This window comes from Nuphar pumila, chromosome 2 (assembly GCF_984573655.1).
Source record: "Nuphar pumila chromosome 2, dmNupPumi1.hap1.1, whole genome shotgun sequence".
In the NCBI taxonomy this organism is placed as follows: Eukaryota; Viridiplantae; Streptophyta; class Magnoliopsida; order Nymphaeales; family Nymphaeaceae; genus Nuphar; species Nuphar pumila.
This window is the reverse complement of record NC_143250.1, coordinates 119,920,347-119,947,522: the sequence shown is the minus strand read 5'-3', so window position 1 is coordinate 119,947,522 and position 27,176 is coordinate 119,920,347. Positions and strand designations below refer to the sequence as shown.

The following is a 27,176-nucleotide window of genomic DNA, read 5'->3' as shown; positions in this document are numbered from 1 at the left end:
CATTTATTAAACGGGTTAACCGTGTCGTGTCGGATTACCCGTTTAATAAATGGGTTGGGTTCGTGTTTGTCACAGCCAACCCGTTTAATAAACGGGTCGGGTTCGTGTTGAGGTATGCTGACCCGCCAACCCGACCTGATTGCCACCCCTAATTATCACCATGCAGCCTGTGCAACCTGGACCAAGTGACTTAAGTGCTGGTATCTATGTCACATGGGTGTGGGGGTGCGTTCAAAAAACTTAGGTGCGGGGGTGCAGCAAAATATATATATATATATATATATATATATATATATATATATATATATATATATATATATATATATATAAAGTCCAAAAGTTGGACATAAATGACCATGGGTGCGGTCAATGCACTCAAGGTCAGGTTGACCGCATCCGCACGCGCACCCGCATTGCGTCGACGCAGGTGCGACACCCAGTTGGCCGAATCTCTGTGACATAGGCTGGTATTAACAATCATTGCATTTTTCTTTGGAATTTCTTCCTCTATGAAGGCAACTGCTCTAAAAGACTCATCCCCCTCTCTGCAGCTCCTCCCCTCTTCCTTTTTTGGAGAGGGTTACACCTTCCCTTCAATTTCCCTTATTTTAGACTAACATCCAAAAGACAAAATGATAAATGGTATAAGCATTCTGGTGTATGCTCTGCCATTCAGAAACCACAGGCTTCTTGGGCAGGTTCTATCATATGGACATCTTCAATAAACTAACTGCCCCCAATTAATTGTTCCTTGCCCAATTTTCCAGAAGAATCTCTTCCTATTCCTATTCTCCATGTTTCCCACAAATTTTCACTTAGCAAAACCATCCTTAATGAATTATGAATGTTCACTAGTATCACAAGCTTTAAAGCTGCAATAAAGCCTCTAAGTGTGTGTTCAGATGTACTGGTTATCTAGAAATGTGAGGTAAGGCAGTTAGACTATACTGCATTATTCAATTTTCCAACTTATTCTGCTTTTGTGAACAAGTGGTCTGTGTCCAAACATCCCCTAAGCATGCTCATTTTAACTTGAGAACCATGCAAACAGGGTTTTAGACAATTTGAGCAAAGCCAAAGCCTAGGATGTTTGAGCTCATGTCAGTACCTCATGTAAATTAGGCTTGAGCTCTGCTAAAGCTCGAGCCTAGCTTGAGCACCCCAATTCAAGTTTGGTTCAGTCAAAATTGAGCAAGTTCAAGCTCGGCTTCGTTAAGCTTAAGTCAAGCTATTTTAACAAGATTTGTTTTTAAAAAAGCTTTAAATGAAAGAAAGAGGAGCAGGATTTGTACCTGCCACCTACTAAGAGACAGACACTGTTGCAACAAGTTTTGTTGTGTTAAAGAGCCTCATGAATATCTAATTTTTACTTTATAAAATGAGCTTTAAACAAGCTCAACATTGCGTTTGAGCTAGGCTTTTTTAACCAAGTGAGACTAAGGCTTGGCTCATTTAAGTACATAAGCAAACTCCAGCTGATCCTCAACAAAGTGAGGATAACCTTTTCACAAACAGCTTAGCTTGTTCAGCCCTATATTCAGAACATCTAAAACAATCATTGCCTTGAATGGATCTCCAAGGTCGAATAAACCAGATGACATAGTATTACCGGGTCGAATAAATCAGATGGCATAGTATTACTGGGAGGTGTAAGCCTAGGTTGGCCATCAAAGTTGTCATGCAACAGTATGATGAGATATTCTCTCCTCTCCCAACAATGACTCATTTCAAAGGTTATCACTATATGCCTCCATATCCTGGGCATGAGAATGTCGTGCAAAGGATTATGTTAATCCCTCCAGCAATTCCCATGCAACCAGTTTTTTTTTTTTTCTTTTTTTGCTTTCCATTTGTCTCAAACAAATACCTCATATTTGTTTGTGGTTAAAACCTTTGTTCCTGGCTTCTCCTGTCACCAGAGTCAACACAAGTGTAGCTCGTCTTTGTGTGCAGGTTGTCCTACTGGTTAACGTCATTGACATTATTATTGTACCAATGGCTTATGGTTGCCCAGATGTCACATGACAGCGATAATAACCATTTGCAATGACAATTCTTGAACATCACTGCTTCCTAGATATTGAGGTTTCCCACTTAAAGCTGCTTGATTTATTAGATGATGTCATTACTGTAGCTAAGGTTACTAAGGCAGTAACATGAGCAACTAATATATTTAGGAGTTTAATATACTGGGTGTATCAGAAATATGAGAGAAATTGTGGCTATGTCACATGGATACCATTTAGCGCGTGTCCTGCATTGATATGATATGACATTGAACAAGCCATGACACTTCACACAATCAAACATGTGCGAAAAAGGGTCATCATCCATGTCCATAACTTCATCTAATTTTTTTTTTTGTCATTAATTACATCTATTCAAAATTTGACTTGGATTTATTACTTTTATTTTTTGGATGACAGTGGAAACCATTGATTTTTTAGGATTGTCGGGAGGAATTTGTTGCCTACCGACTCCTTTCCAGGATCATCCAGTGTAAAAATGCTCAAGGTCAAGGTTGTACGTATCGTAACCCATATCGGTTGGGCAGAGCCGTACCTGTGTTTTATGGGGCCTGAGGTGGAGGGAAAAAATGGGCCCCCTATTAATAGTAGGAGTTCGGGGGCGGAGGGAAAAAATGAGCCCCCTATTAATAGTAGGAGTTCGGGGGCAGCGCCTCTCAATTTTTTTTAAAGAATCAAAATAACAATAAAATTTGCATTCACATTAAACAAATATAATATTCCAAATATTTTATATTATATTAAATAAAAATGTATAAAATATTTATATAAACTACCTCAACAATACTCATTGGCCTTAAAAATGGGCCCCTAAATTTTTTTTGGGCCCAGGGGCCCTGAGGCCCAAGCCTCATTGGCCTCTTTACAGGTCCGGCTCTGCGGTTGGGCCCAAAATAAGATATGTATCCTATCGTAAAAAATCATAAATTTTGAAAATAAATTAAAATTCTAATACGGTATGATACATACAACATTGCTCAAGGTACCTCCTCCCCAGTCCGCTAGGTAGTCCTCCCTTTAATTGCTAAGGACTATTGTTTCAACAGTTTTCAATTTTAAGATGATGTTTATGCTTTATTCTTTGAGGCTGAATACTGAATTCACATAACTACATACACATCACATCTATATACAAACAGCTATATGTAGCTGCATAATACATAACAAACTAAAAATCCACAAACAGATGATCCCACCTGTTATTGTTAACTGTTGGCAGACTCATCTATTTTATTCCTTCTAGGTTAGAAATGCTTTTACCATTCATTGTACAGTCACTTGGAGCAGGTAAATGGGACATAATGACAAGTTTTAAAACAAAATTTTCCAACTGAATTTCTCATGATTTTTTTCTTGCATTTTTATCTGAAACTCTGCTATAGTTTCATTCAGATATGAAATATTACTTGATCATGAAAAAATTTACATCTGACTCTTACTTTTGAATATATATACATATAATCTTCAGATTTGTGGGCTTATGTTGTAAGATATAGTCCTAACTTCTAAAGGGTACAGTTTATCAGGGAAAACTCCCATATAATATGAAGCACATTAGAGTGTTTGCGTTCTGGACATGATTCAAAGTGAAGAACCAACTAGTAAAATCATGAAGGCGATATTACTTTATTGCTTGGTTGCACTTCATAGTAATTACATGCTTGACTTACTCTGTTGCTTGTTTTCACTAAATATTTATATATCACACCATTTGGAACATTCATGGATCTATTTGGCAAGTTTTCTTCATTCCCAACATCATCTTCGTCACAAAAATTAGTGTTTGTGGATGATATCATGTTCTGACTATTGTGCCTTTCTTGGAGGCTGTTATCCATTGGATGAAAAAAGACATGATAGTTTTCTAATTCTACTGTTTATGATGAATATATTATCATGGCTCTTGCCAACATTGAGATTTCTTAGTTTTCCAAAATCTGCATTTACAAATATTAATTATGATCATGATATATCATTAGTCCATCTTTCTGAAATGAGTAAATCATCAATTGATTCACAAATTTTTTCTTTCATACACGACTAAGCAAAAGCTTTGCCAATATTGAGCATATAGTTACCTGTATCAATCTCAGCAATTTCTCGCCTGATGTTTTTTCTCCAAGAGATTTTCAAAAGTTGTTTTTTCTTGGGAAAATCTCAAGAGTTTAAAAATTTGAAAAAATATAGATGATAAAAAAAGATAAGAAAATAGTAGTCCTGCATTGTTTTTCCTGCAAAATATAAAGAAACAAGTTTTAAAAGATTTTAAAATATAAAAGAAACAAAAATTAGAAAATGTAGCCTTAAAATATAAAAAGTAGTTTTTTCCTAAAAATATTGTGATATTATTGCAATATTTTGAAAATATCATGATATATTGCCGACAATATCGGCTGACCTTAAATCACCAATATTACGGCAATATTTTCAAAATATCCGCGATATCGGTGACAATGATTGAGCACCATTCTACAAGTGCAGCCACAGTTGCAGTTGTTTGCTCTTGTCAGAAAATTACAAACATTAGCATATTAAGAGAGCCATTCTTATTGCAGAAAATGAAAGTTTTACAAAATTACTCTACACAGAGGAATTGAATGCTTAACTATGTGCTATCACTTTGTGGCACCATTTTGTAATGGAATCAAGAGCACACAAATACAAAGGCCACTGCGAGCAAAGAACACAAGCCACTAAGGGCAAATGCAAAAGGAACACAATAATACAAAAGCCACTAAGGGCAAAGGACATGGGCCACTAAGGGCACACAATATAAAAATATTAATTTTATTAATCTCAAATGCTTAAGAGAAGCATAATCAAAAGAGGGTAAAACCCCCTCAAAATATACATAACATGAGAGAGAGGAGAGGGCTCAACTAGTTGCAGGGATAGCCCCAATGGCTAGAAGAATGCCCTCAAAAGGGCAGAAAAATACAAAAGCATAAAAAAATAAAAATTACATGGATCCTAAAAATACATTTATGAAAATGTATACACTCAATATATATATATATATATATATATATATATATATATATATATATATATATATATATATATATATATATATATATATATATATATATATATATATATATATATATAACACCCCCCCTCAAACTGACAGAGTCCAATCTTTAAAGAGGTTTCATTGGCAGTTATAAAACACAATAAGAATAAGAATTTGTGCATTTTTCAAATAGTAGAGATGTCTTAGGAGTCATGTGAAAAGAAACATCCAAGTTAAGTATCCAAGAAGACATACCCGAAGGGAAAGAGGATGAAACCGCGATACCGGTGGTTAATGTTGTTAAGGTGCTTGATTTTAAAAATTGTTGAAGATCCTCTGCCAATTGAGCAATAGATAGATCTTTGAGGTCACCACCTATCTTGTTCACACCATTGCTCATTTTGGTGGATTTTTCTCCAACGAAAGCCACTTCTTCTTTAGCTTTGGACAATCAGGCTTGATGTTTCCCTGTTCGTTGCAAAAGTGCCAAATGACTTTCCTCGATCCTCCATAGTTTTGCTTCTTGAAATACAAAGGCTTATAAGTGTTTATATTGCTTCTTAATCTTGACATGACGTAAACCTCATCTCCTTCTTAATACATGCCAAGACGTGTCTCCTCTTGGCATATTTCCTCCCTAGCTTTATTTAAAAGTGGTGGAGAAGATCGATGTGCAAGAGAAGCCCAAACTTGTTTAAATTTTGGGCAAAGACTATGGAGAAATAGAAAAAGTGTTCATTTTTCATTTGTTTTTATCTAAGTTTAATGGTGGGTCCATCTCATATGGGCTCAAGGATTGCAAGTTCATCTCACAAAGGGAAGAAAGCACAATAATAATCATGCATACTCATCTCCTTGCTTCGTACAATGAACCTTGCCTTGTAAGAAATATTGGCAAGCAAGGCCCCTTTGTGTATAGGCCTCCTTCAAGAAAATCAATGCTTCACTTGCCTTCTTAAATTTGACAATGTTAAGCACAAGTTTTCAATTCTACATTGTTCATGAACCATGCTAACATCTTAGCATGCTCACTTTCCCAATCTTTCATCTTTGTTAGATATTATTGAATCACCTTCTCTCTTTCATCACCAACAAGAGCCTTCACTAGATCACCTTTCACTTTTGTGAGCTTAAGTTGGGGTTCGGAAATAGATCCACTTACATATCCCCATAAATTTTTTTGCCCTTGAAATGGTTCTTCATTGCCGCGGCCCACATCAAGTAGTTTGAGCCATTCAACTTGAATGAGAGCTCGATCTTTTATTCTCCTTTGGCCATAGTGACGAGGACACAAGAAAATTTTTATGCAAACCGAGAAGATGAAGGCAAGAGCAAATACCAAGAGAGGATTTTCCTCAAAATAAATAGGATAAAAAAAATCTACCTGACTCTGATAGCATAAAATGGAATCAAGAGCACACAAATACGAAGGCCATTATGGGCAAAGAGCACACGCTACTAAGGGAAAATACAAAAGGAACACAATAATACAAAAGCCACTAAGAGCAAAGCACATGGGCCACTAAGGGCACACAATAGAAAAATATTAATTTTATTAATCTCAAATGCTTAAGAGAAGCATAATCAAAAGAGGGGAAGAAGCCCTCTATATATACATAACACAACAGAGATGAGAGAGCTCAACTATCCAAGGGCTAGAAGAATGCCCTCAAAAGGGCACAAAAATACAAAAGCATAAAATTATAAAAATAACAAAAAAATAAAAAATAGAAATTACATGGAACCTAAAAATACATTCTAAGAAATAGAAAAAGTATATACATTTATGAAAATGTATATACTCAACATACAATAAATCTACATACATATACACACGTATGTATAAATATATTAAACACATTTTACTCTCACATAAGCTTTTTGAGCACCACCACTATATCAAATTATCAATAGTCCCCCCAAACTCTTATTAATTTCTTCAATTTTTTTGATGGCATAATTTTCCAACTTACATTACTTTGGATTTATCATGTCGTGACTATTAAAGCATGTTTGCAATGCCTATGATTTTGTAATTTTCATAGGTTTCTTGTGATTCTAAATCACATTTTAAAACTTTCACAAGGGCATTGCAAACATGCAAAATTAAAACATGTGAACGTGATTCTATCTGTGAATGTTGAAGCCTCAAAACTTGTGAAAGTTTTACACAAGTCTAACCCTATGAATAACTTTAACAAGCATTAGATGCTTAGTTGTGAATGTGCTAAAGCAATGACATGTCACATTCTCATATGACAGATTTTCACACAAGTTAAATTCACAACCTAAAAGCATACATGAGAGAGTTAATATCTGATCATGTAAATCACATAAATCACTTTCTCAGGGACAAAACTTTCAAAGATGAATAACCCGTGATCAAAACAAACATGCCCTTAGAGTTAATTTGCCTAAGAATAGGGATGGCAGTGGACCGAAGGACAACGGAGCCCCGCCCCGTTTGGACCGGGGATGAAGGGCATGAACCAGGGATGTAGGTGGGGATGAAGGTTAAAATCTTTCCTCGTGTGGGGGTGGAGGCGGGGATGGACTTACGCTTTCCCCCGCCCTGCCCCATCCCCGTCTCAATCCCCGCCTTGCCCTGTCCCTAATCCTTTAAGGGATGTCTATAGACCAAGGGGAAATGGGGCCACGCCCTCCCCGCCCTGCCTCGCCTCGCCCCTGTTTGGATCGGGGATGGAGGACATGAAACGGGGATGGAGGCAGGGGTGGTGGTTAAAATCCATCCCCGTGCGGGAATGGAGGCGGGGATGGAGGTTCGGATTTTGAAACGGGGCGGGGGTGGAGACCTTGTCCCCTGCCCCGGTCCACTGCCATCCCTACCTAAGAAAGGTCAACATGTAACGATTCAGATTTCCGTTCACAATCTCTTTTAAAGGCATGCACGGGATGGCCATGTGATTGGAACAAGATTCAAGTTGGATAAAGTATACCTCTTTTGCTTATGGCACACATCAATATGCTACGCCGATATCGCTTTTATCCTCTCTTTGCAGGTGCTTCTCTTCTACTACTACCATTAGATTTTCTTTATTGATTCTAACATTCATTTCCCTCACACAACATTCCGCTCCAAATTTGTCACGGTCTTTTTTTCCTAGTTGTTTAAGAATCTTCTCTTTGCCAAGTAAATTAGCTTTCCAATAATTAGAAGCGCACTGTGCAAACACGGTCATTTTCCAATAATGGCCTAAGTCTTCAAGCAGCAAACCACCAGGGGCCTTATCCTGAGGCTAGGATATGAATACATTTAACATCCAAAGAACGCTCAAGCTTAAAGAAAAAAAATTGTAATGATAACATCACAAAATCTTTTCTCAAACACAACCATCATTATATCACTACTACACCTGTTCATACAGAAAATAAGCTTCCCTAACACTAATAGTCCACTCTAATGCCTACATGTTTTTGTCTTAGTCAAGAAATCCACCCAGTAGGTTTAATTAAAGAAATAACAAAAGTTCAAATAAAATCTCACTTCTAGATCCTAATTTCACCAGGCTGACCCTGTCTTGGGCCAAGATTGGTCCTAAGTTCTAACACTACTAATAAGTTGAATCTATCTATGGAACTTTGAGATCACCAATAATTGGATCTTTATCCATATGTTTGTAAAAATTTCATGTCTTTGTCTGATTTATAGGTTTGGTGTACATAACACAGATTATTACATTATGTTCGCACGACAAATTCCACACCTTCATATTGGATGTTCTAGGCTTGGAAATTATAATGCAAGTTCTTCATCTTCATGTCTTTCATAGATTTTATTTGCTCAGTCATACACGTCTGTATCTAAGAGTGAAAGTGGGTTTATATCAGGGTTACCGGAAGCGCCTAGCTAAAAGGGGAAGCGCGCTTCCCCGAAGCGCGCTTCGGAAGCGCGGAACGTCGCGCTTCCGAAGCGTGGGGGGAAGCGTCCCCCTTTTTTGGGAAGCGCGTTTCCCTTTAATGGGGGACGCGTTTCCATTTAATGGGGGACGCGCTTCCCTTTAATGGGAAGCGCGCTTCCCATCACGCTTCCCCCTCGCTTCCCCCACGCTTCCCCCTCGCTTCCCCTGTTTTTTTTTTTAAATTTTTTGTATTTTTTATTTTTTATTTTTATTTTTTTCGCTTCCCCCTCGCTTCCGAGACGCTTCCTAGGTCGCTTCCGAGACGCTTCCTAGGTCGCTTCCGAGACACTTCCCGAATCGCTCCTAAGTGGTCCCACGCTTCCCCGCTTCCTAAAATTTTGAAAGTGCCTCGCTTCCCGCTCCCGCTTCCCGTATCGCTTCCCGCTCCCGCTTCCTCAACTGGCAACCATGGTTTATATACCCGACCTTGCTGGACTGAACAGGTTAGATCGAGTCAAGTCAAGTTGGTACACCTGTTTGTGTGTTTGCCCGTGCGCACGTGCACATATGCATCTATGAGATCTAAAAAAGAACACATGAATAAAAACATTGCCAACCATGTGCAAACGACTTATCACTTAATTGGACACTTGTAAGGAGAAAATTACAATACAGATATACAATCTAGACAAGCACTTTCTTTCTGACATACAAAATGAACACCAATGTTACAAATTCCAAGGGTTTGACTGCAATAATACATGGATACCTTAAAAAAGTTGGTTTCTTGATATTCAACTTTCGGTAAATTAGTTGATCTGCCACTAAGTCCAGACCCAACAATACCACATGATCTGCCACAAACAAAGAAGACAACCTGCAGGTAGATGACCGTTGAGTATGTCAGGGATACAACCAAGAATTCAAGAGAGCTCCCAAGACATAAAAATAAGGCTCTGTTTGGGAGCCAGTGCTGGAGGGGTGATGGGAGTGGAGATGAAAATGAGAGATGAGGCTGGAGTTGTCAACAACATCCTTGTGAGGATGGAGTTGAAAATGGTCCATCTCCACTCCCAACACCATTCTCATCTCCCAAAACACTATTCCCAAACACCTGTGAGGATAGGTGATATTTATTACACCCTCATTAAATACCATTAACACTCTCATCTCATCTCCTCCCATCTCCGGCTCCCAAACAGAGCCTAAATAGCAAAAAATAAGAAGGAAAAAGTTGAAGATGAATTACCACAATGGTACAATGCCAGACTGGAAAGTTCAGCCAACTAATTCATTCCTCAAGAGAACTGCATGATCAACTTGCTCACAAACAAGCACAATTGACTTACAACAGCAGGTCATGTTTCAAAACAGATCACCACCATTGGATGAATAATTGGCAAAAGAATCTCGTTTTCATCTTAAATGGATTTCAAAGAAGCATTTGCTCTCAACCGACAATAAAATTCAGTGAAGTCTAATCGGAAAAATAGGAACTTCAGATCAACATGTTGTTGCACAGTCAATTGTGAAATGAATCCTTCAAGTACAGAGCAATATTCTTTCACAATTTTATCCAAATCTTCACCCATTCTCTTTAAAAACTCTCCAGTGAACTGTGAAAAAGCCTTCCTGCTCCCACCAATGTAAGTGCTCGACTTGGATAGCTCATTCTTTGATTTTGACCTTGATCTGCTTCTTTCCCTGAGAGCCAACCAGTTGAGGACTCATTAAAATTTATTAAACAAGCTTAACAGAGAAAAAATGAAAAGATTAACATAAAGAAAATGTGAAGAAAAGAAGAACAATTGGACGATGGTGAGGAAAGGAGTATACCTAGATTGGAAATCACAGATACCTTCATATAATCGTTCAACATGACTTCTGAATTGCAGTATGAGATCAAACAAAACAAATAGAACCTTGAAAATGTGCTTGGATCTCTCTCCAAGAAGTGACTTTTCCACAATCGAGTTCAAATATTTTTCATGGGCCGCAAGCAGGTCATCCAAATCATGAGCTTCATCCATCTCCTCCAAAAAGGAAGACCATGATTCCTCCAGAACTTCAAACATAATATAGTACTGAAGATTAGTAACAAAATGATTCATCTCATTCCAAAGAACTTGACATTTTCTCAATATAGTCACGAACTGCAGCTTGGTTGCTCCTTCCTGCATCTGCAAGATTTGAGATATCGTGCAATTTGGCTTCATATTCTTCCATGCCCCGATCAATGCATGTTCCACTCGCCTCAACTTCCAAAGGAAATTAAAAATTCGAAGGTACCTCTCCATTACAGACTCTGTAAAAATGGTATTAAGTGGAACTCTGGAATCATAGTCAAGTGAGAAAACATCCCATCCTCTGTCACCGCTGCCATGGGGCATCATCTTCACCCTCAACCTTTCTAGTATATTAGGTTCATCATACTGCGCATTGGAGGATCGGATAGCGCTCTCCAGAAGCCCAGCTAATTTGAACGAGCTAATCGTATTTGCAGGCTCAGAGAGTTCAGGACCGACGATGTCCATCAAATACTGTACAAAATCTCCTTGCCCAAGTAGCAAGTATCTTTTTATGGCGAGACAATGGTCCTTGAATTTGTACCTCTTATACATTACTTCGAGCAAATGTCGGTCGATTCGCTTTGCCGCTTCTACAACCAGTGCTTCCAGTGCCTCAGTTTCACCATAACCTAGCCCACCTCTACGAGTAGATGTCCCAACTACTGCAGCCGCTTCTGCAGCTGCTTCTGCGCATCCCTGATCCTCGCAACAAACGCGGAGAAAGTTGATCGACTTTCCCGTCCTCAGTATCCTCTGCGCCAATGATTCCGGGATGAAAGCCGGTAACATGACAGAATGCAGCCTGTAACCTTCTCTCCAAAGGGAATCTGCCTTCACCGGCTGCCCCAATATGAAGAACTCCGTGAAGATGTCGTTCAATTCACCTTCCAGAACCCAACTCCTCACCATCTCAAACAGCGGCGAACACACCCTCTGCAGCAGCCGTCTCATGAACTCTTGAACCAACGGATCCCCGTGCTGCGCCCGCGAGTGGATCGCCCCAGCCATTGCCCCGCCTCTGGAGACCGTACAGTCGTCGACCAAGACTGCCATCAACCTCATCCTCACCAGCGGCTCCGCCAACCAGACGGCCAGCCGCCTCAAGGAAAGATAATTCCCGCAGGAGTTGCCGTCGGACGCTGCCTCCGACACCAAAGGGATCGGATTGAGAGCCTGCGCTTCGAGGACGGCCAGCAACTTGTAGTACACGGAGAGCTCTTCCTGAAGAGCGGAGCAGAATGCCTGGCCGATCGTCCCCACCTCTTCGGAGGGGAACCGCTCCATGCTCGCCGAGATGTAGCCCTTCACCTTCCTGAACAGCCACCCGAGCTCACAGAGCTTCCTCACGGCGATTCTCGTTGATCTTGGCACGCGGAGGGCCGCCGGAAAGACGTAGGCATCCGCCTCCCGATCGAACCTCACGAAGCGACCGTCGATCCCCTGGCAGGCGTAGATCACGTCCTTCACCAGAGCGCTCTCGGAGACCTCCGACTCCTCCCTGGAGAGATCAGCGAACTCCCTGAGCGCCGCCTGGCGGAGGTTCTCCGGATCCTTCGACACAAGGAGGATGCCCCCGCCGGAATCCTGCCCTAGGGATCTTCTCAGAATGCTGCTCCTGGTAGAAGAAGAAGCCCTAGCGGACCTATCGACGAGATCCCTAACCCTAGTGGCCCTCGCGGCGGGGTCGTCGGCCAGCAGCGCCGGGAGGCCGCCGGAGACGGTGGTGGCAGCGAAGCTCCCCGCGGCGAGGTCCTTGTCGCGGACGGCATCGGCCCGGCGGTCGTCGGAGATGACCTTAAGGAGGTAGATGAGGGCCCACTTGTTGCGGATGCAGCCTGGGCCGGACTTGAGAGAGAACTTGGCGTAGAGGTCGGCGAAGGCGAGGGCGTCGGAGGAGCGGCCATCGTTGACGAGCTGGCGCTTGATGGACTCGGCCATGGCGGACTCGTCGGCGGAGACGGAGGGGGTTAGCCGGCTGCCGATGATCCGCATCGCGTACCGGAAGGAGCGGTCAGCGACGGAGTCCGGCGGGTGGTGGCTGCGGGTTATCCCGGCGGCGGCGGCGTCCGGCGGGAGCATCCGGAGGACGAGCTCCATCACCTGGTCCGCGATCTTCTGCTCCTCCATTCCCAGTGAGAGTGAGCGTTCACTAGTCTCTTACACTGTCAAAGAGATTCAAAAACAGTAAGAGAGCGAGGTGAAGGCGGAAATTGTGAGTCGTGTTGTGTGGGGCTTTTATCTGCGGGTCGGGTCAGATCCTATCAGAGAAGAGTGAAGTATTACATTTCGGACCGACCCAGTACTGGGTGGTGGGACTTGGGAGTGCAAATGGACCGGGTCTGATCGGACCTCCGATCCGCATCCAACAATATATTTCTGGATGCTCTGATTCGGATTTACCCATTGGGATTAGTTTCGGAGTCAGATCTAACTCGGATCAACATTTTAAAATCTGATCTGCATTCAGATTCATATCCACTTCAAGATCAATTTGCATATTTTACGTGTAAAGCCCTTGCTTTTGGTATTCTTTTACAGGATCCAATATTACCTTATAAGAATCAGGTTGACCCAGATCCAGAAACCCAATAAGCTGAGCAGCTGAGCATGGTGCGGCCAACACATGGGACCCACCTAGAGGGTGTGTCATTCTCTATTTTTTGTGATACTTGAAGAGCGTGAAGCCCTATTGAAGCTGGGGCTAACAGGGTCGATATGAGGCGCTATTTTGGAGGTTAGGATTTCAGAAATAGCCTAGTCAACTTAGAGTTTAAAAAGGTTTAATCAGAATTAGGATATTTTTAATAGTTTACATAATTTGTGTATGGGTTTAATGAAGGCAGCTTATGCCTATAAAAAGGCTTTATATTTTCTTTGTTGAGAATGAAATGAAAAATATTCTCTCTCTCTCTCTCTTGCCCTCCTCTTCTTTCTCTGGTTACTTGACCTCTTGTAGGTTGTTTGAGCTTCATGCTGCCCAAGGTCTAGCCAAGTTGGTGTACTCCAAGCTCATAATGACAGTGTTCCTGTCATCCCAAGCATTCAGTTCAAACCTTTTGGGAAGCCCTTCATGTGGTCCCAATAGTCTGTGTAGGTCTGAGTTCCCTTCCCTAATTCCCCAAACCTAGTATAAACCCATGGTAACCAAATCCAGCTTACCTAAACCTTACAGTCTTTATAAAATCTGACTTCAAAAAATTCTCTAACAAAATCGTAGAGAGTTTGGTCTTGATTTTTTGATCTAAGGTGCTCCATAGTATTCTAAGTTAACCCTTCAAGTTTCAAGATTTATTGAGTCCCTAGTGTCGAGAACCCCAAATTTTACAATTCAAACTACTTAAACCTTAACCTACTTGCCTATGTCTTGTCTTGAACTTTTCAGCAACTTTAAAAATTCATAACTCTCTATTCTTATGTTCTCTGACATTGAAATTTGAACTGAACTTACTTTAAGGTGTCTAAAACCATCCCACCAACTTTGAGATTTTTCTTTTGCACCAATTAAAAAATTTGATTTTTCTCTTAGACTTTATTTGAACCTAGCCACTATGTCTACTCGAGTTAACTTATTTTAGACTTACTCCTTTTCGTGTCTTAAACTCTTTGAACCATTCGACTCAAGTATGCATCAACTGATATCAGAGCAAACCCCCATGTTACCTAAGAAAAACTAAGACCAAACACTAGAGATGAATCTCAAGTTTATCAATAAGTTTGTCGAGGAGATGAACACCAAGTTCGGTAATGTTGAAAACCGAACATGCTGTAACTGTACCACTCTAACAGAGACTTAAAATTTTCATAATTTTTTTTAAACATAGTAGAAGTCATTTTAAAATAGGAATCTACTCTTATCTTCGAGCTCGTCATAGGTTGAAAAGTAAAAAAAAATAACATAATATTTATTTCAAAAAATATTTCATTATATTAAATGAATATCAGAGTTTATATAAACCAAAAACACAAAAACTTAGAGACAATTCAAATCAACATAGTCTTTACCAAAATTTCAGTTGAGATGACATGCATTGAGAAAATGTTCTAGAAAGATAAGAAAAGTTGCACTAATGCTTTGGAGAGCGAGTCGGTTAAATGTAAATCAACGTCAGTATCAATCCCATGGATTTTTTTGTAATCCCTGTGAGGATGAAAATCCAAGATCAAGATTTCTGTGAGCATGAAAATCCAAGATCAAGAAATCTAAAGGTTGATGTATCATTTCCCTCAACCATAGTGATTTAGGGAGATTTTTGAGCTCGATTGAAAGAGCTGGTAGTCCAACCATGTACATGTGTCGATCATAGCAAGTCATGATAATCCTTTATGAAGGTTCCTTGACAATGCATATTTATGGTTGAACCATGAGTGCTAATCTAGAACTCTAAAATTCTTTTGAGATTTATTCATGAATGAAAAAGTATACTATGATGCGTTAATTTGTGTTGATACAAATGTTGCATTATTTTTTATAAACATTTATGTTTAAATGATTTGAAATGTATATTGTGATGCATAAATGTGTGATAGAGTAAATGTACAATTCAATTATAAATTCATGTTATTTATATTACAAACATGGTTATTTTTTTAAATGCATATTGATCCATATTGAATAGCATGAAAAAATTTATGGGTATTAACCCAAAAAGTACAACTTATTGTAAATTTTGGGCATGCTGCATTTATTATGAAAATAACATGCATTGAGAAAATATTCTTAAAAAGATAAGAAAATTCGTACTAATGATTTGGAGCTTATCACAATTAAAAAATTATAAACAAGCGAGTCGGTCAACATTAATTCATACAAATCATTCTAAGATTTTCTCCCCATTTTAGAATTTTTTGAAATATCAGAAAGTACTTGCCTTATTTCATATTGTAGTTTCAAAAATTATTTTAAAAACGTGGACAACATTTGCTCTATTTTTGAGCAATAATGCATGCAAATTTACTGGAATTTGAACAATATCTAGCTTATTTTAATTTAAAAAATTCATAAATTATTTTGGAAATTTTGACATAACCTTCCTTATTTTAGTATGAAAAAATCTAAAAGTTATTTTAAATTTTTTGACATAACCCCACCCTCTATAAGAGTACAATTAGACAAAAGATTTGACATAATTATCATATTTTGGTCTATAAAAGAAATTCTAAGGTTTCAGGTGAGAGCTAGGAGATTCTATAAATCCATACGAAAGCCCAAATGAATTCTATAGGTACATACCTTATTTATTTGTTAGAAATAAAAATTTGGGCCGTGCTTCTGCAGTGCGTTCCAAAGTTCGCCTTTGAACATGACAATTTGGGCAGCACTTTTGCTATGATTTCTCAAAACCTCTGATGGTGAGTGAAAATGTTGGCAGCGATTCTGCGATAGGGTTACAAATCTGCCTTAAAAAAGATAGAGATTCTATCATTGATTCGTAAATGACAAGATTTTTTACGGTTAGCAGGTATCCTAGCTAGGCAAGTTGGATTTTAAGGTCAAATAAACAGTGAAATAAGAAAGGTAATATGATTGGGGTATTAAAATAGGAGAGATAAGGTATAAGAATAGAGAAATAGGAGAGAGAAGAGAGAGAGAAACTCTGAAGGAGGATGAGTTGAAGTGAGAGAAACCACCCCCAAGCGGTATTTATAGGCCTGAGGGTGTCACCTCCCACTGAGTGTCACCTCCAAATAAGGAGGTTAAATGGAGGCTGTCAAGCATTGGTTAATGCATGATATTTTTTATTTTATTATTTTTTATGTAAATTTTAAAAGTTAACTTTATATTTTCAGTATTTCATATTAAACACCTAAAAATTTACCATTTTATGGATCTTGATAAATATCTTGATCTACTAAAATATTCATTTAGATAATATCCAAGTTCGTTAAAAATATTCATTTGGATAATATCCGCCAATCTTTTCAAGTATCTCAAAAGGACCAATGTATTTAGAGCTAAGTTTGCCCTTCTTACCAAACCTGAAAACACTTTGGGTTGGTGATATTTTTATAAATACATGGTCTCCAACATCGAATTTTAGTTCATGATATATATGATTTATATAGCTCTTTTGTCTACTTTGAGCTATAAGTTAATGTTGTCGGATCATCTGCACCTAATCCGAAAGGTGTTGGATGACTATTACGAATTAAAGAGTTCTATTTTCAACATCACTCCAACATGTTGGCGATCGATAAAGCCTGTCATATAATGCCTTATAGGGCGCCATCTTAATGTTGTCATGATAACTGTTATTGTAAGTAAACTCTGTCAGTTTTATATGTTGATCCCATTCATCAGGCCAATCCAAGGTACAAGCCCTTAACATATCTTCTAGGGTTTGAATGGTCCTTTCTAATTGTCCATCAGTTTGTAGATGGTTGTGCTAAATTATAACTTTATTCTTAAAGCCTTCTGTAATTGTTGCCAGAATCTTAATGTGAATTGTGGATCACAATCAAATATGATGGATAATGGTATTCTATGTAGTCGAACAATCTTTTTGACATACAAATTTGCCATACTTTCTAGAATTTAATTTATTCTAATAGACAAGAAGTATGACGACTTAGTGAGACAGTCTACGATTACCCAAATTGAATCATATTGTCTACAGGTTCGAGGTAACCTAACTATAAAATTCATGGTAATGTCATCCCACTTTCACTCTGAAATCTCTAAAGGTTGTAATAAACTACTTGGTTTTTTTATGTTCTATTTTTACTTTATGGCAGATAAGACATCTTGATACGAATTTTGCAATGTCCCACTTTATTTTGATCCATCAAAAAGTTTATTACATATCCTTGAACATCTTGGTACTTCTCTGCCAGTAGCTTTTCTCACAAAGCTTGATCATTCAGAATCCACCATCTACCCATACATTTAAAAGTTACATCCTTATCATAAATAAGTTGGGAATTGAATTGTCAGGTGGTGATTATAATTTTTTCAAATTTTAGATATAATTTTTGTAGTTGGGTGATTGTGAACACCCCAAAATTTTCAAAATCTTTTAAATATTCTATTTTTGCCCCTAAATTCATTTTTTGAGCAAATGAGTCATTTCAAATCTAAATTCCAGTTCATTTCTCTAGTTTTTTTGAATTAAATTCATTTCATATGTTTAAATTGATTTTGGATCTGGATCCATTATCAAGATTCAAATCTGAATCTCCTTGTTCAAATTTTAAATTAAAAATTATAGAAAATACCAAAAATAGCCTTTAAATAGCTCGGATAGTCCATTCGACATCCGTTTGGATCCATCACATTGTATTTCTCAATTCGAGTGTCAAAACTCGAACATTTTCTCAAAACCTGGGTCAAAACTCCTTGTCTGAAGAAATTCTCTCAAAATGAATTAAAATTCTCAGGAAAATACTTTTGTAAATATTCTTTGTAGAAAAATACAAAAAAATTAGGGTTTTAGTCTTTGTTTCTCAGATTTTCATTCCAAAATACAAAAAAAAATATAAAAAGTACTCAGAAAAGAACAAAAAAATCAAAAATAAATGAAGAAAATTGCAAAATGGTTTTTAAAAACCCGTTTTAGAGAAAACTTTTTAAAGAAGCCCTTCCGTGGAAAAACCTTATTTTCGTTTAAAAAGTTGAGTTAGGGTTTTGAAAACCCTAAACTCTCGCCATCTTCCTTCCTTGACCTCAGCCGCCTCTCTCTCGACCTCTCTCGCCTGAACCTCCCATCGCCATGTGCAAACTCCCTCCAACAACCGATTCTCAACCCCTCATCACCAACGAATCCTCCATCTCCCGTTCATCCCCCCCAACCGCATCCTCCTTCTCTCCCTTTAAGAGAAGCCCACAGGGGATTTCCACCCACCGCTTCTTCACCTCCCCATTGGCATCTTCTTCTTCAATCCACCCGTTATCACCCCAGCACCCCTCTTCTCCTTCACAATCGTCTTCACCCTTCCCCTTTCCTGTACATAGCCTCTTCTTCTTCTTCTTCTCCTTCACGAGGATCCATTCCTCACCTCTTCATTACATCCTTTCCACGCTTCCCTTCTTCTCCAATCCCCCTTTCCTTTGAAAATCTTCCTCTCAAAGACCACAGAAGAAATCTCCTTCCCTTTTCTTCAGAATCTCTGCAAAGGAGGTAAGTGACTCCCCTTTGACTTCCCGTTCCCTCCTCCCCTGCAGAACTACAGGTAAGCATCCAACCTCCCTCTTTTTTTTCACATCAGGATTTTCCTTGTTTTGTTTTCCTTTTTTTTTTTCCCTGTCTTCTTCTAAATTTCATCTTTATGTATCTTTTTCCCTTTTCTTTTAAGCAAAATGGTGTGGTCGACCTGTATATAACAGGATCGACTCATCCCTTGCAACAGAAAAATGGAATTTTACAATTCCAACAAAATTATATATAAACCGCCATGGTCGTATCTTGTTGTTGGGGTTCCGATGAGGCAAATCAGGGTATCGTACGCACATTTGCCAGTGAATCACATGAGGCTCAACATTGTCGATCTTTTGGGTTTTCATCGATTGATTTTTATTATCGTTTCTTTGCTTAATATCGCCATTTACGTTTCCCGTTAGGAGCATCCCTTTCTATTCCTGATTCTCTACAATTCGTTTCCTAAAGATTCATCATTACATCTGGCTGGTTAGGTTTGTTCTGTTTTACCCATGCCCTTGGTTGAAGATGGGGGATCTCAATCCAGCTTGACTATAAAACCACTAGGTGAATTAACATTTGATCTCATTTTTTTTTTTTTTGTAATCGGATCATAATTTGCCAAGAAGAATTCTTTTGATCATCCGCGATGTGGCTTCAGATTAGGTATCCATGTATATACTCCTCTACACCGATATGGTTTGTCTTCTGTGATTTTGATCGAGGTCCAGACCATCCCCTCTAAACAGCCTGCGTGTGATAGAATTCTGTGAGCAACTTGGTGTCATTCTTGGGTATCAACACACAAAAATCGTTGTCTGATCACTTAGACACCCTCATCAGTATAAGTTTAAACCAAAGATGCCTTATGCACATATTGAATGACAGACCTCCTTCTTCCAAGTTGCTGAATCATTGCCCTTGTTGTTGGACGTTGGGTTTAAAATTACCCATTTCAATTGGATATATTGTAAAGAATGGCTCCAATGATCCAACGTGAGAAATCAGGAATGACTCAAACAGACCATGGAAGGCAATGTGCCATGTCCTAACATCACCTTTGATTTCTGGTTTTACTGCAGAAATCATAGGAATCCGCAATGGTTTTGTTTAGCTTATTTAATCTGAATGTAGTCTCATATTCTCCACATTTTAGCTTCAGCATATGGTTCTTATCAAGATAAACTCAAACGGTGGGGGGAGATTCGTTGCAAAAGTAAGAATGGATCTGTTATGACAATGGATTTAATTCATTTCGGAAGGCTAGCAAATATACCTGGTCTGGGTCAATTTTATCAGGTACGTTGATTCTTAACACCATTTTTTTTATCTGTTGCATTTCTCATTCCCTGCAGAATCAACATATTGTCATCTTCTTGAATATTTTGGTAATCTTCCATCTGTTTGTTGATTTGCCATATTATGCTCTTTCTTTTTTATTCCTTTTTGTCTCTGTAAAATGTGTTGCGCAAGTCCTTTCTTTATGATGCTGTTGGAAAAGTCTGAAATAATAATAGCTTTGGCTGCGGTTGGCAAGCCATGCTCGGACAAGGTTATTTATCTCTTATTAAAACTTAATTCGGTACAAAAAGTGAAAACAAGGGTTCTGTAGTGATTGATAAAGTGGGTATGCTCAGTGAAATTTCTGGTTCACTGTCATAGACTGAAGCCAAAGTTTAAAGGGGTGGATCTTCAATTTTCAAAATAAATCTCCTCCTTCGCCTGAACACAGCAGGTTTGATCTTTCTTTGGGAGCCATCATCAGGAAAAATTGTTACTCAAGTTGATGTATTGTGGAGATGTGGGATAAATTCAAGACCTGTCTCATGGTTGGAGGAGGAAGAGAAGCCAACGGATTTTGACAAATCTTATCCTATAAGAAATAGGGTAAAAAAAAACCAACCACATGGTGAATCTGTAGCTTACTGTTTCTCTAGCTAATCCATTTGTTATCAGTTAACCCATGCATTGCCTTGCTCTACTGACTTTCAATGCCAAGTTCATGGCTGTTTGTTTGCAGAAGCTGAAAATGACCTGTGGTCACTAATAATGCCGGCAGCAGAAGCTAACCTGCCATTCACATCCAGTACCTGACCGCCCTCGTTACAGGACGCTATCCTGTTACAGTGGAAAGGAGGTTGCAGTCAATGCTGAGATCTGGGTAAAGCAAAAAGCTAGATGGGCATAAAAAGGGTGAAAGGAAAAATGTTCAAAGATGGGTACAACAGCTCATCCCTGCAAAATTCTAGAATCTTGCACTTGGAGCAAGCAATCATCGATGTAAGGTAATACATTTTTACCTCTCTCCCAATTTGTGTTCATACTTCCTGTAATACTCTAAATCTTGGTCTCTTGATACCTGTACATCTTTTTCCATCATCAATATACACAGCCTTGTATTTTCTCTTGTTGGTCAAGGCCATCAAATTTTATCAGGTTATTAAATAGTCACTGTTCATATAAAGATTAGTGAGACGATCTTATGGATGTTTGCAATAATCTAAAGGAAGAGTTTGAAGATGCAATATTTGGATTGCTGTAGCATTTCGGCATTTCTGGAAATCGGATTCCTCATGGACCAGCATTTCCAGCACCATGCAGCCCCCCCTTTTATCTGTCACCACTTGTACTTAACACAATTCTTATGTTTGTTGTTGCCACATTCATAGCAATCATACTCCATCAATAGCCACACATTATCTAATGTCACCCAAGTTACAGTTACAACTTGGATTATAATATGGCTGGAGGCTCTTCCTTAAATCTCATAATGGCACAGGCATAAGATAAGATGATATCTCATCATATGAGCATCATGATTTTTTAGCAACAGGCTCGTCCAGTCCTTTGATAAGTCAATTTTAGCATGCATTATATCATTAGTATCCATTCTCTATTGGCTGACACCCTTCATAAAACCGTACCTCTTTCAAAATCTCCAAATACACTCACTGTAGCCACACTATAGGCTTTTCATCACTTCACTTACAACAACTACACCTCTTCACAGCCCATGCCCACATCACTTGCATTTCCACCTTCCTGCTTTCACTGTTGTAACACTCAAGTTGCAATTTGCGTGTTCCTTGTTGTATGTACATCATTTCTGTATAAGCCCCATTGATACATACCACCCATTAGGCATGAATTTTCTGTTAGCTCAGAGGCATCATTCCAACATTTCATTTACATTTAGAGGGTATCCCAAACAGGTCATTCATGACAAAAACTTACTTTAGGTTCATCATTGTTCTAGATACTACATGTATATACTCATTTAAATACAGGGTTCCAGTATGAAATTTGTCATCCACATTACATTTCTCATCAGGCCTGAACATTCCATCATTTACATTTTAAATTCAAATATGACATTTCTTTCTATGTGCATCTTTTATCTTGTGCTAATTTAATTTTGCAGGGAATATGTGGAAAACCTCATTACTTGGAATTGTACATTCAACTTTATATGGTTGTAACAGTTAGATCTTAATGAAAATTTATATTTTCTATTTTAGATAGAATGAATGAGCATCATAAATATCATGAGTTACATGTTCTCATATTTTCTCCTTTGTTTTCTAAAAATCTCACGAATGGTGAAACACGAATGGCACGTGCACCATTTTCGTAAGAGGTAATTGATCCTAAGTTGATGATCCACATCAATGGCCATAGTCAGGGTGTGGACAAAACTTAGGATTTTATCTTTTGCGAAATAACACTGGATCCATTTTCAAAATTCATCATATTTTCCTTTAATATTTTCTCCTTTTATCAGAATTTAATTTAAAATTAACTCAAAATATATACCAATGGCCATAGTCAGGGTATATTGAGAGTTAATTTCATTTTAAATTCTATAAAAGCACCAAATGTGTTTCATTCTTCATCTGAATTTAAATATAGATTATTATATAATACATTCAATGACCATAGTCAAGGATGTATTATATTTTCAATCTTATTTTAACTCATTTAAAGAATGAAATAGCTTTTCAAAAACCAATTTCAAAATTCTTCAAATCCATTCATCATTTAGGATATAATTGCATCATATTTCCGAAATTTCCTTTTTCAAAAACTCCAAGTGATGTAAATATCTTCCTCAATCTATCTTCAATTCTTATAAAATCCAATTCATCCTTTCATTTTCAAATTCAATTTCATTTTCAATCTCAAAGTTCAAATTCAAATCCAAATCAGATTTCAAAGTTCAATTCGACTTTGAAATTCCAAATTCATTTTATATTCAAAACTCTAAATCAAACTCAAAGTTCAATTTTAATTTTGAGACTCTTGATTCATCTTTTAAATTCCCAATTCAAGGTCTAGTTTGACTTTGAAATTCGTTTGTATATTTAAATTCTAAATTTCAAGTTCAATTTAAAAGTTCTTGATTTATCATCTGAATTTAACTCCAAATCCATTTTTAGGATCCAGGATTCAACACTCAAATTGGATCTCAGACTTCAGATCCGATCCCTCTTTAGGATCCAGACTCCAATTTCACTTTGGATCTTAGACTTCAGATCCAATTTCCTTATAGGATCCAGAATCCAATTTCACCTTGGATCTCAGACTTCAGATCCAAATCCATCTTAGGATCCAAAGTCCAACTCTACATTGGATCTCAGACTTCAGATCCAAATCTATTTTAGGATCCAGAATTCAACTTCCACCTTGGATCTTAGACTTCAGATCCAAATCCATTCTAGGATCCAGAACCCAATTCTGCATTTGGATCTCAGGCTTCAGATCCAAATCCATCTTAGGATCCAGAACCCAATTTTATATCGGATCGCAGATCTCAGATCTTAAATCCATTTTTAGATCCAATTTCATTCCCAATTCTAGATTTCGAGTCCAATTCCCTTTTCAAAGCTCATCTGAATTCCATAAATCCACATCTATTTTAGATCTAGTTTAAAGATCCAATTCCATTTCATTTCCAGATTCCAAATCTAAATCCACTTACAGATCATATCTGAATTTCTTAAATTCATTTCTACACCATTTAGATTTCTCAAATCCATTCTAAATTTAAGATTTCCGATTTCAAAAATCTAAATTCAATTCCATCTCAAGTATTCATTTCCTTTCTTAAATTCAAGTTCAAATTCAAAGTTCATTTCCAACTTTGAAATTTCATTTCCTTTCATTTTCAAAAGCTTCAAGTCATTCTCAAAATCAAGATTTATTCTTCCAATCCTGATTTACTCCGAGGACTTAGAACTTCTCTGATCTATCTCAAGTTCTAAAGTTAGATTCAAACATTTGTTCACTCTCTTACCAAGTTCATCTCAGAATACTTGGAAATTTTCAAAATATTCTTTTTTCAAAAGAAGCATACATCATTGTACAAGTATGATTCTTTGTGCATTTAGAGTTAGAATAAATTCTTAGATTATATTTAGGCAAAGCAAAAGGCATAGATTCGATTCTTGGTTCGATTACCCCTGGTAAAGGCGCCAGGAACGGTCGAACCTCGTACCGACGAGCGAACCCCGTCTCTCCATTTTTCCCTCAAATCTTCAAAACGGAGGCGAGTTAAATTTCTAAATATTTTTCAAATCAAGGTCAAGTGAGACCGCGCAAAATAGTTCCTCTTCTCTTTCTCTTTCTTTCTTTTCTCTTCTCTCTTTCTTTTCTTTTTTTTTATTTTACTCCCTTCAAAAAGGAGGAAAATAGAGGTTAGAAAAGGAAAAGAGAAGGAAGAGAGAGAAACTACAAGAGAGGAAAAATTTTGCGATGATCACAGTGATTTTATAAAAAAATTTGGATCGTGCACTCATGCTTGTGCATAGAATTCACCTTGATTCCTTCAAGGATGGTTGCCATGCTATAAAATCCTCCAATAATTTTCAATGTTGACCAATTAAACATAAGACTAGAGTTTTTGTACTTAAAGCATATGCAACAATGTTTGCTTTTCCTAGATGACGTGATAGAGAAATCTTAATCTTTAAAAAATTTCAAAAATCTTCTCTACCTCAAATTTAACTCTTTTTGAGAGAATACATATTTAAGGCTTTTATTATAAAAAATACCTCAAACTTCTGAACTCAAGCCATAAAGGCGAGTACAACTCATACCAATCTAGGAAAAAATAAACTCACAAAGGCTCATTATATCTGATGGTGTAATTTAATCACCATAAGCTCACAATTGTAGCATAACATGTATCCATACATCATATTCTTATGGTTAGGGCAACCCAAGTTAATGTTTCATGTATCATACCATCATGGTACCCGTATCTTGGCCAAGACACAACTACTATCACGAAAATGACATACAACCAATAGAACATTGTACCATTTAGGTATTGACACCCAAGGCCAAAGCTCATAGTACTCCTCTGGTATGAGCCACAAGAACAACACGTCCATATACGCTCAAGTATGGACAACAAACATTACAAAGTTTTATCTTGGTACTTGGGTCTGGGCCAAGACGCGACACACATAATAACAATCAACAGAATGGCCAATTCAAGATACCCGCTTAGTACCACATATCAACATCCAACATAGATCATATATATACGGGTCAACACCCAACAAAATGAGCTCATAATTATCAATACTAATAATCTTTCATGTATTATGTAGATAGTGCTCTCTTGCACAAACCGAGTTCCTCTTGTTCCAACATATCTCAATTTAGTTCCACTTAGCTCGAAAACCACATATCTCAGCAATGATTGATCTCATTGTTCATCCACACCTCTTTCCTAAGCTAGTTCTATCGGATCTCTTGATTAACAGTCCATATCCGAACCAAAATCACTATAGAAACACACACAGACTATTCAAGAGTCGACCCTTCTGAGCCTAGGAGTTGCCCCCCCCCCCCTACAGATTTAACCTTCACTCTACAGGAGTCAACCCCAGTAAAATAGATGTCAACTTACCCACTTCAAGAGTCAACCCACACTTAGCAGGAGTTAATTCAACCACTGCAAAGGTTGACCTACCACCTGCAGGTGTCAACTCTCTCAAATGGGAGTAGACTAGCAACTTGCAGGGGTCGACTCTTGAATCCCAGGAGTTGATTCCTCATAACACAGAATCCAGTTTTTTCCACCTCTTAAAGACCAAAATATGAGAAAACTACTCGTCCAAAGCATCCAAAAATCCTCCCCAACATTTTTAGGGGTATCCCAAACTAATCTACATAAAGTTTTCCAAATTTTCATGGATTCAACATCACATATAACTTCATAACATAAAAGATCATGCTAAAAACCAAAATATCAAAGCATACATTCATCTATCACATGCCATCACTCGAACCAATGTAAATTCTAAGCATAGAACAATTATAAACATATTGTACTCAGATATCTAAACATGAACTCATTCAAAACAAGCCATAATCAAGAAGGTCAAAATAATCTAAACATGGTTTAACATGCTACAACCTCATATTTATGTAGGAATTCACAGATTTTCATAGTCATGCTAGAATCACAAAATAAGGCACTATTCCTATTTCAAACATCCACTTTTCTATGTGCATGCTGCATACTACCAAGCAAAACGAGGAGTACAGAATCATACACTATATTTGTATATAAAACATCAAAAGTTTTTAAATTTTGTATGAACTTAATTTCATATTATATGGTATGCCTACAGAAACATGATTTCTTAGACTCTTTTACTATATGAACAAAATTTGAACTAAATTCGACTTGCTCTGATACCAATTCTATAACACCCAAACAATTCAGACCTAAAATTTTTATAAAATATTTTTCTAAAATACAATGAAAGTCATTTTAAAATAGAAATCTGCCCTGGTGTTCAGGTTTGTCACAGGTTAAAAAGTAACAAGAATTAAAACACAATACTTATTTTAAAATATATTTCATTCTATTGAATGAATATCAGATTTTATACAAGCCAAAAACACAAAGACAATTCAAATCAACCTAGTCTATACCAAAATTTCAGTTGAATCCTCGTGTATTGTAGCATCCATCAGTTTGTCTCTGTAAACCTGAAATTGTTTAAATAAAACAAGTGAGACAACTTAATGTCAAAGTATATACTAGTAGACCTTTATCG

At 37.7% G+C, this 27,176-nt stretch overlaps 1 protein-coding gene across 1 annotated transcript; it reads right to left on the bottom strand.

The window, feature by feature from the left end:
* Positions 1-9,519: 9,519 nt before the first annotated feature.
* On the bottom strand, positions 9,520-13,152 carry LOC149846933 (gamma-tubulin complex component 3-like). Its single transcript, XM_089998215.1, has 3 exons — positions 10,737-13,152; positions 10,150-10,604; positions 9,520-9,777 (listed from the first exon to the last, which is right to left on the bottom strand). Exons 1-2 carry the CDS (start codon positions 13,094-13,096, stop codon positions 10,322-10,324), a joined length of 2,643 nt encoding a protein of 880 aa, XP_089854341.1. The 5' UTR covers positions 13,097-13,152; the 3' UTR covers positions 9,520-9,777; positions 10,150-10,321.
* Between the last annotated feature and the right edge of the window lie 14,024 nt (positions 13,153-27,176).

What these genes read in the sequence shown, in the direction of transcription:
- LOC149846933 (XM_089998215.1), bottom strand. Translation starts at nt 13,096, where the DNA reads ATGGAGGAGCAGAAGATCGCGGACCAGGTGATGGAGCTCGTCCTCCGG. An exon ending in ATCTGTGATTTCCAATCTAG is followed by an intron (nt 10,605 to 10,736) that starts GTATACTCCTTT and finishes GTTGGCTCTCAG; the next exon opens with GGAAAGAAGCAGATCAAGGT.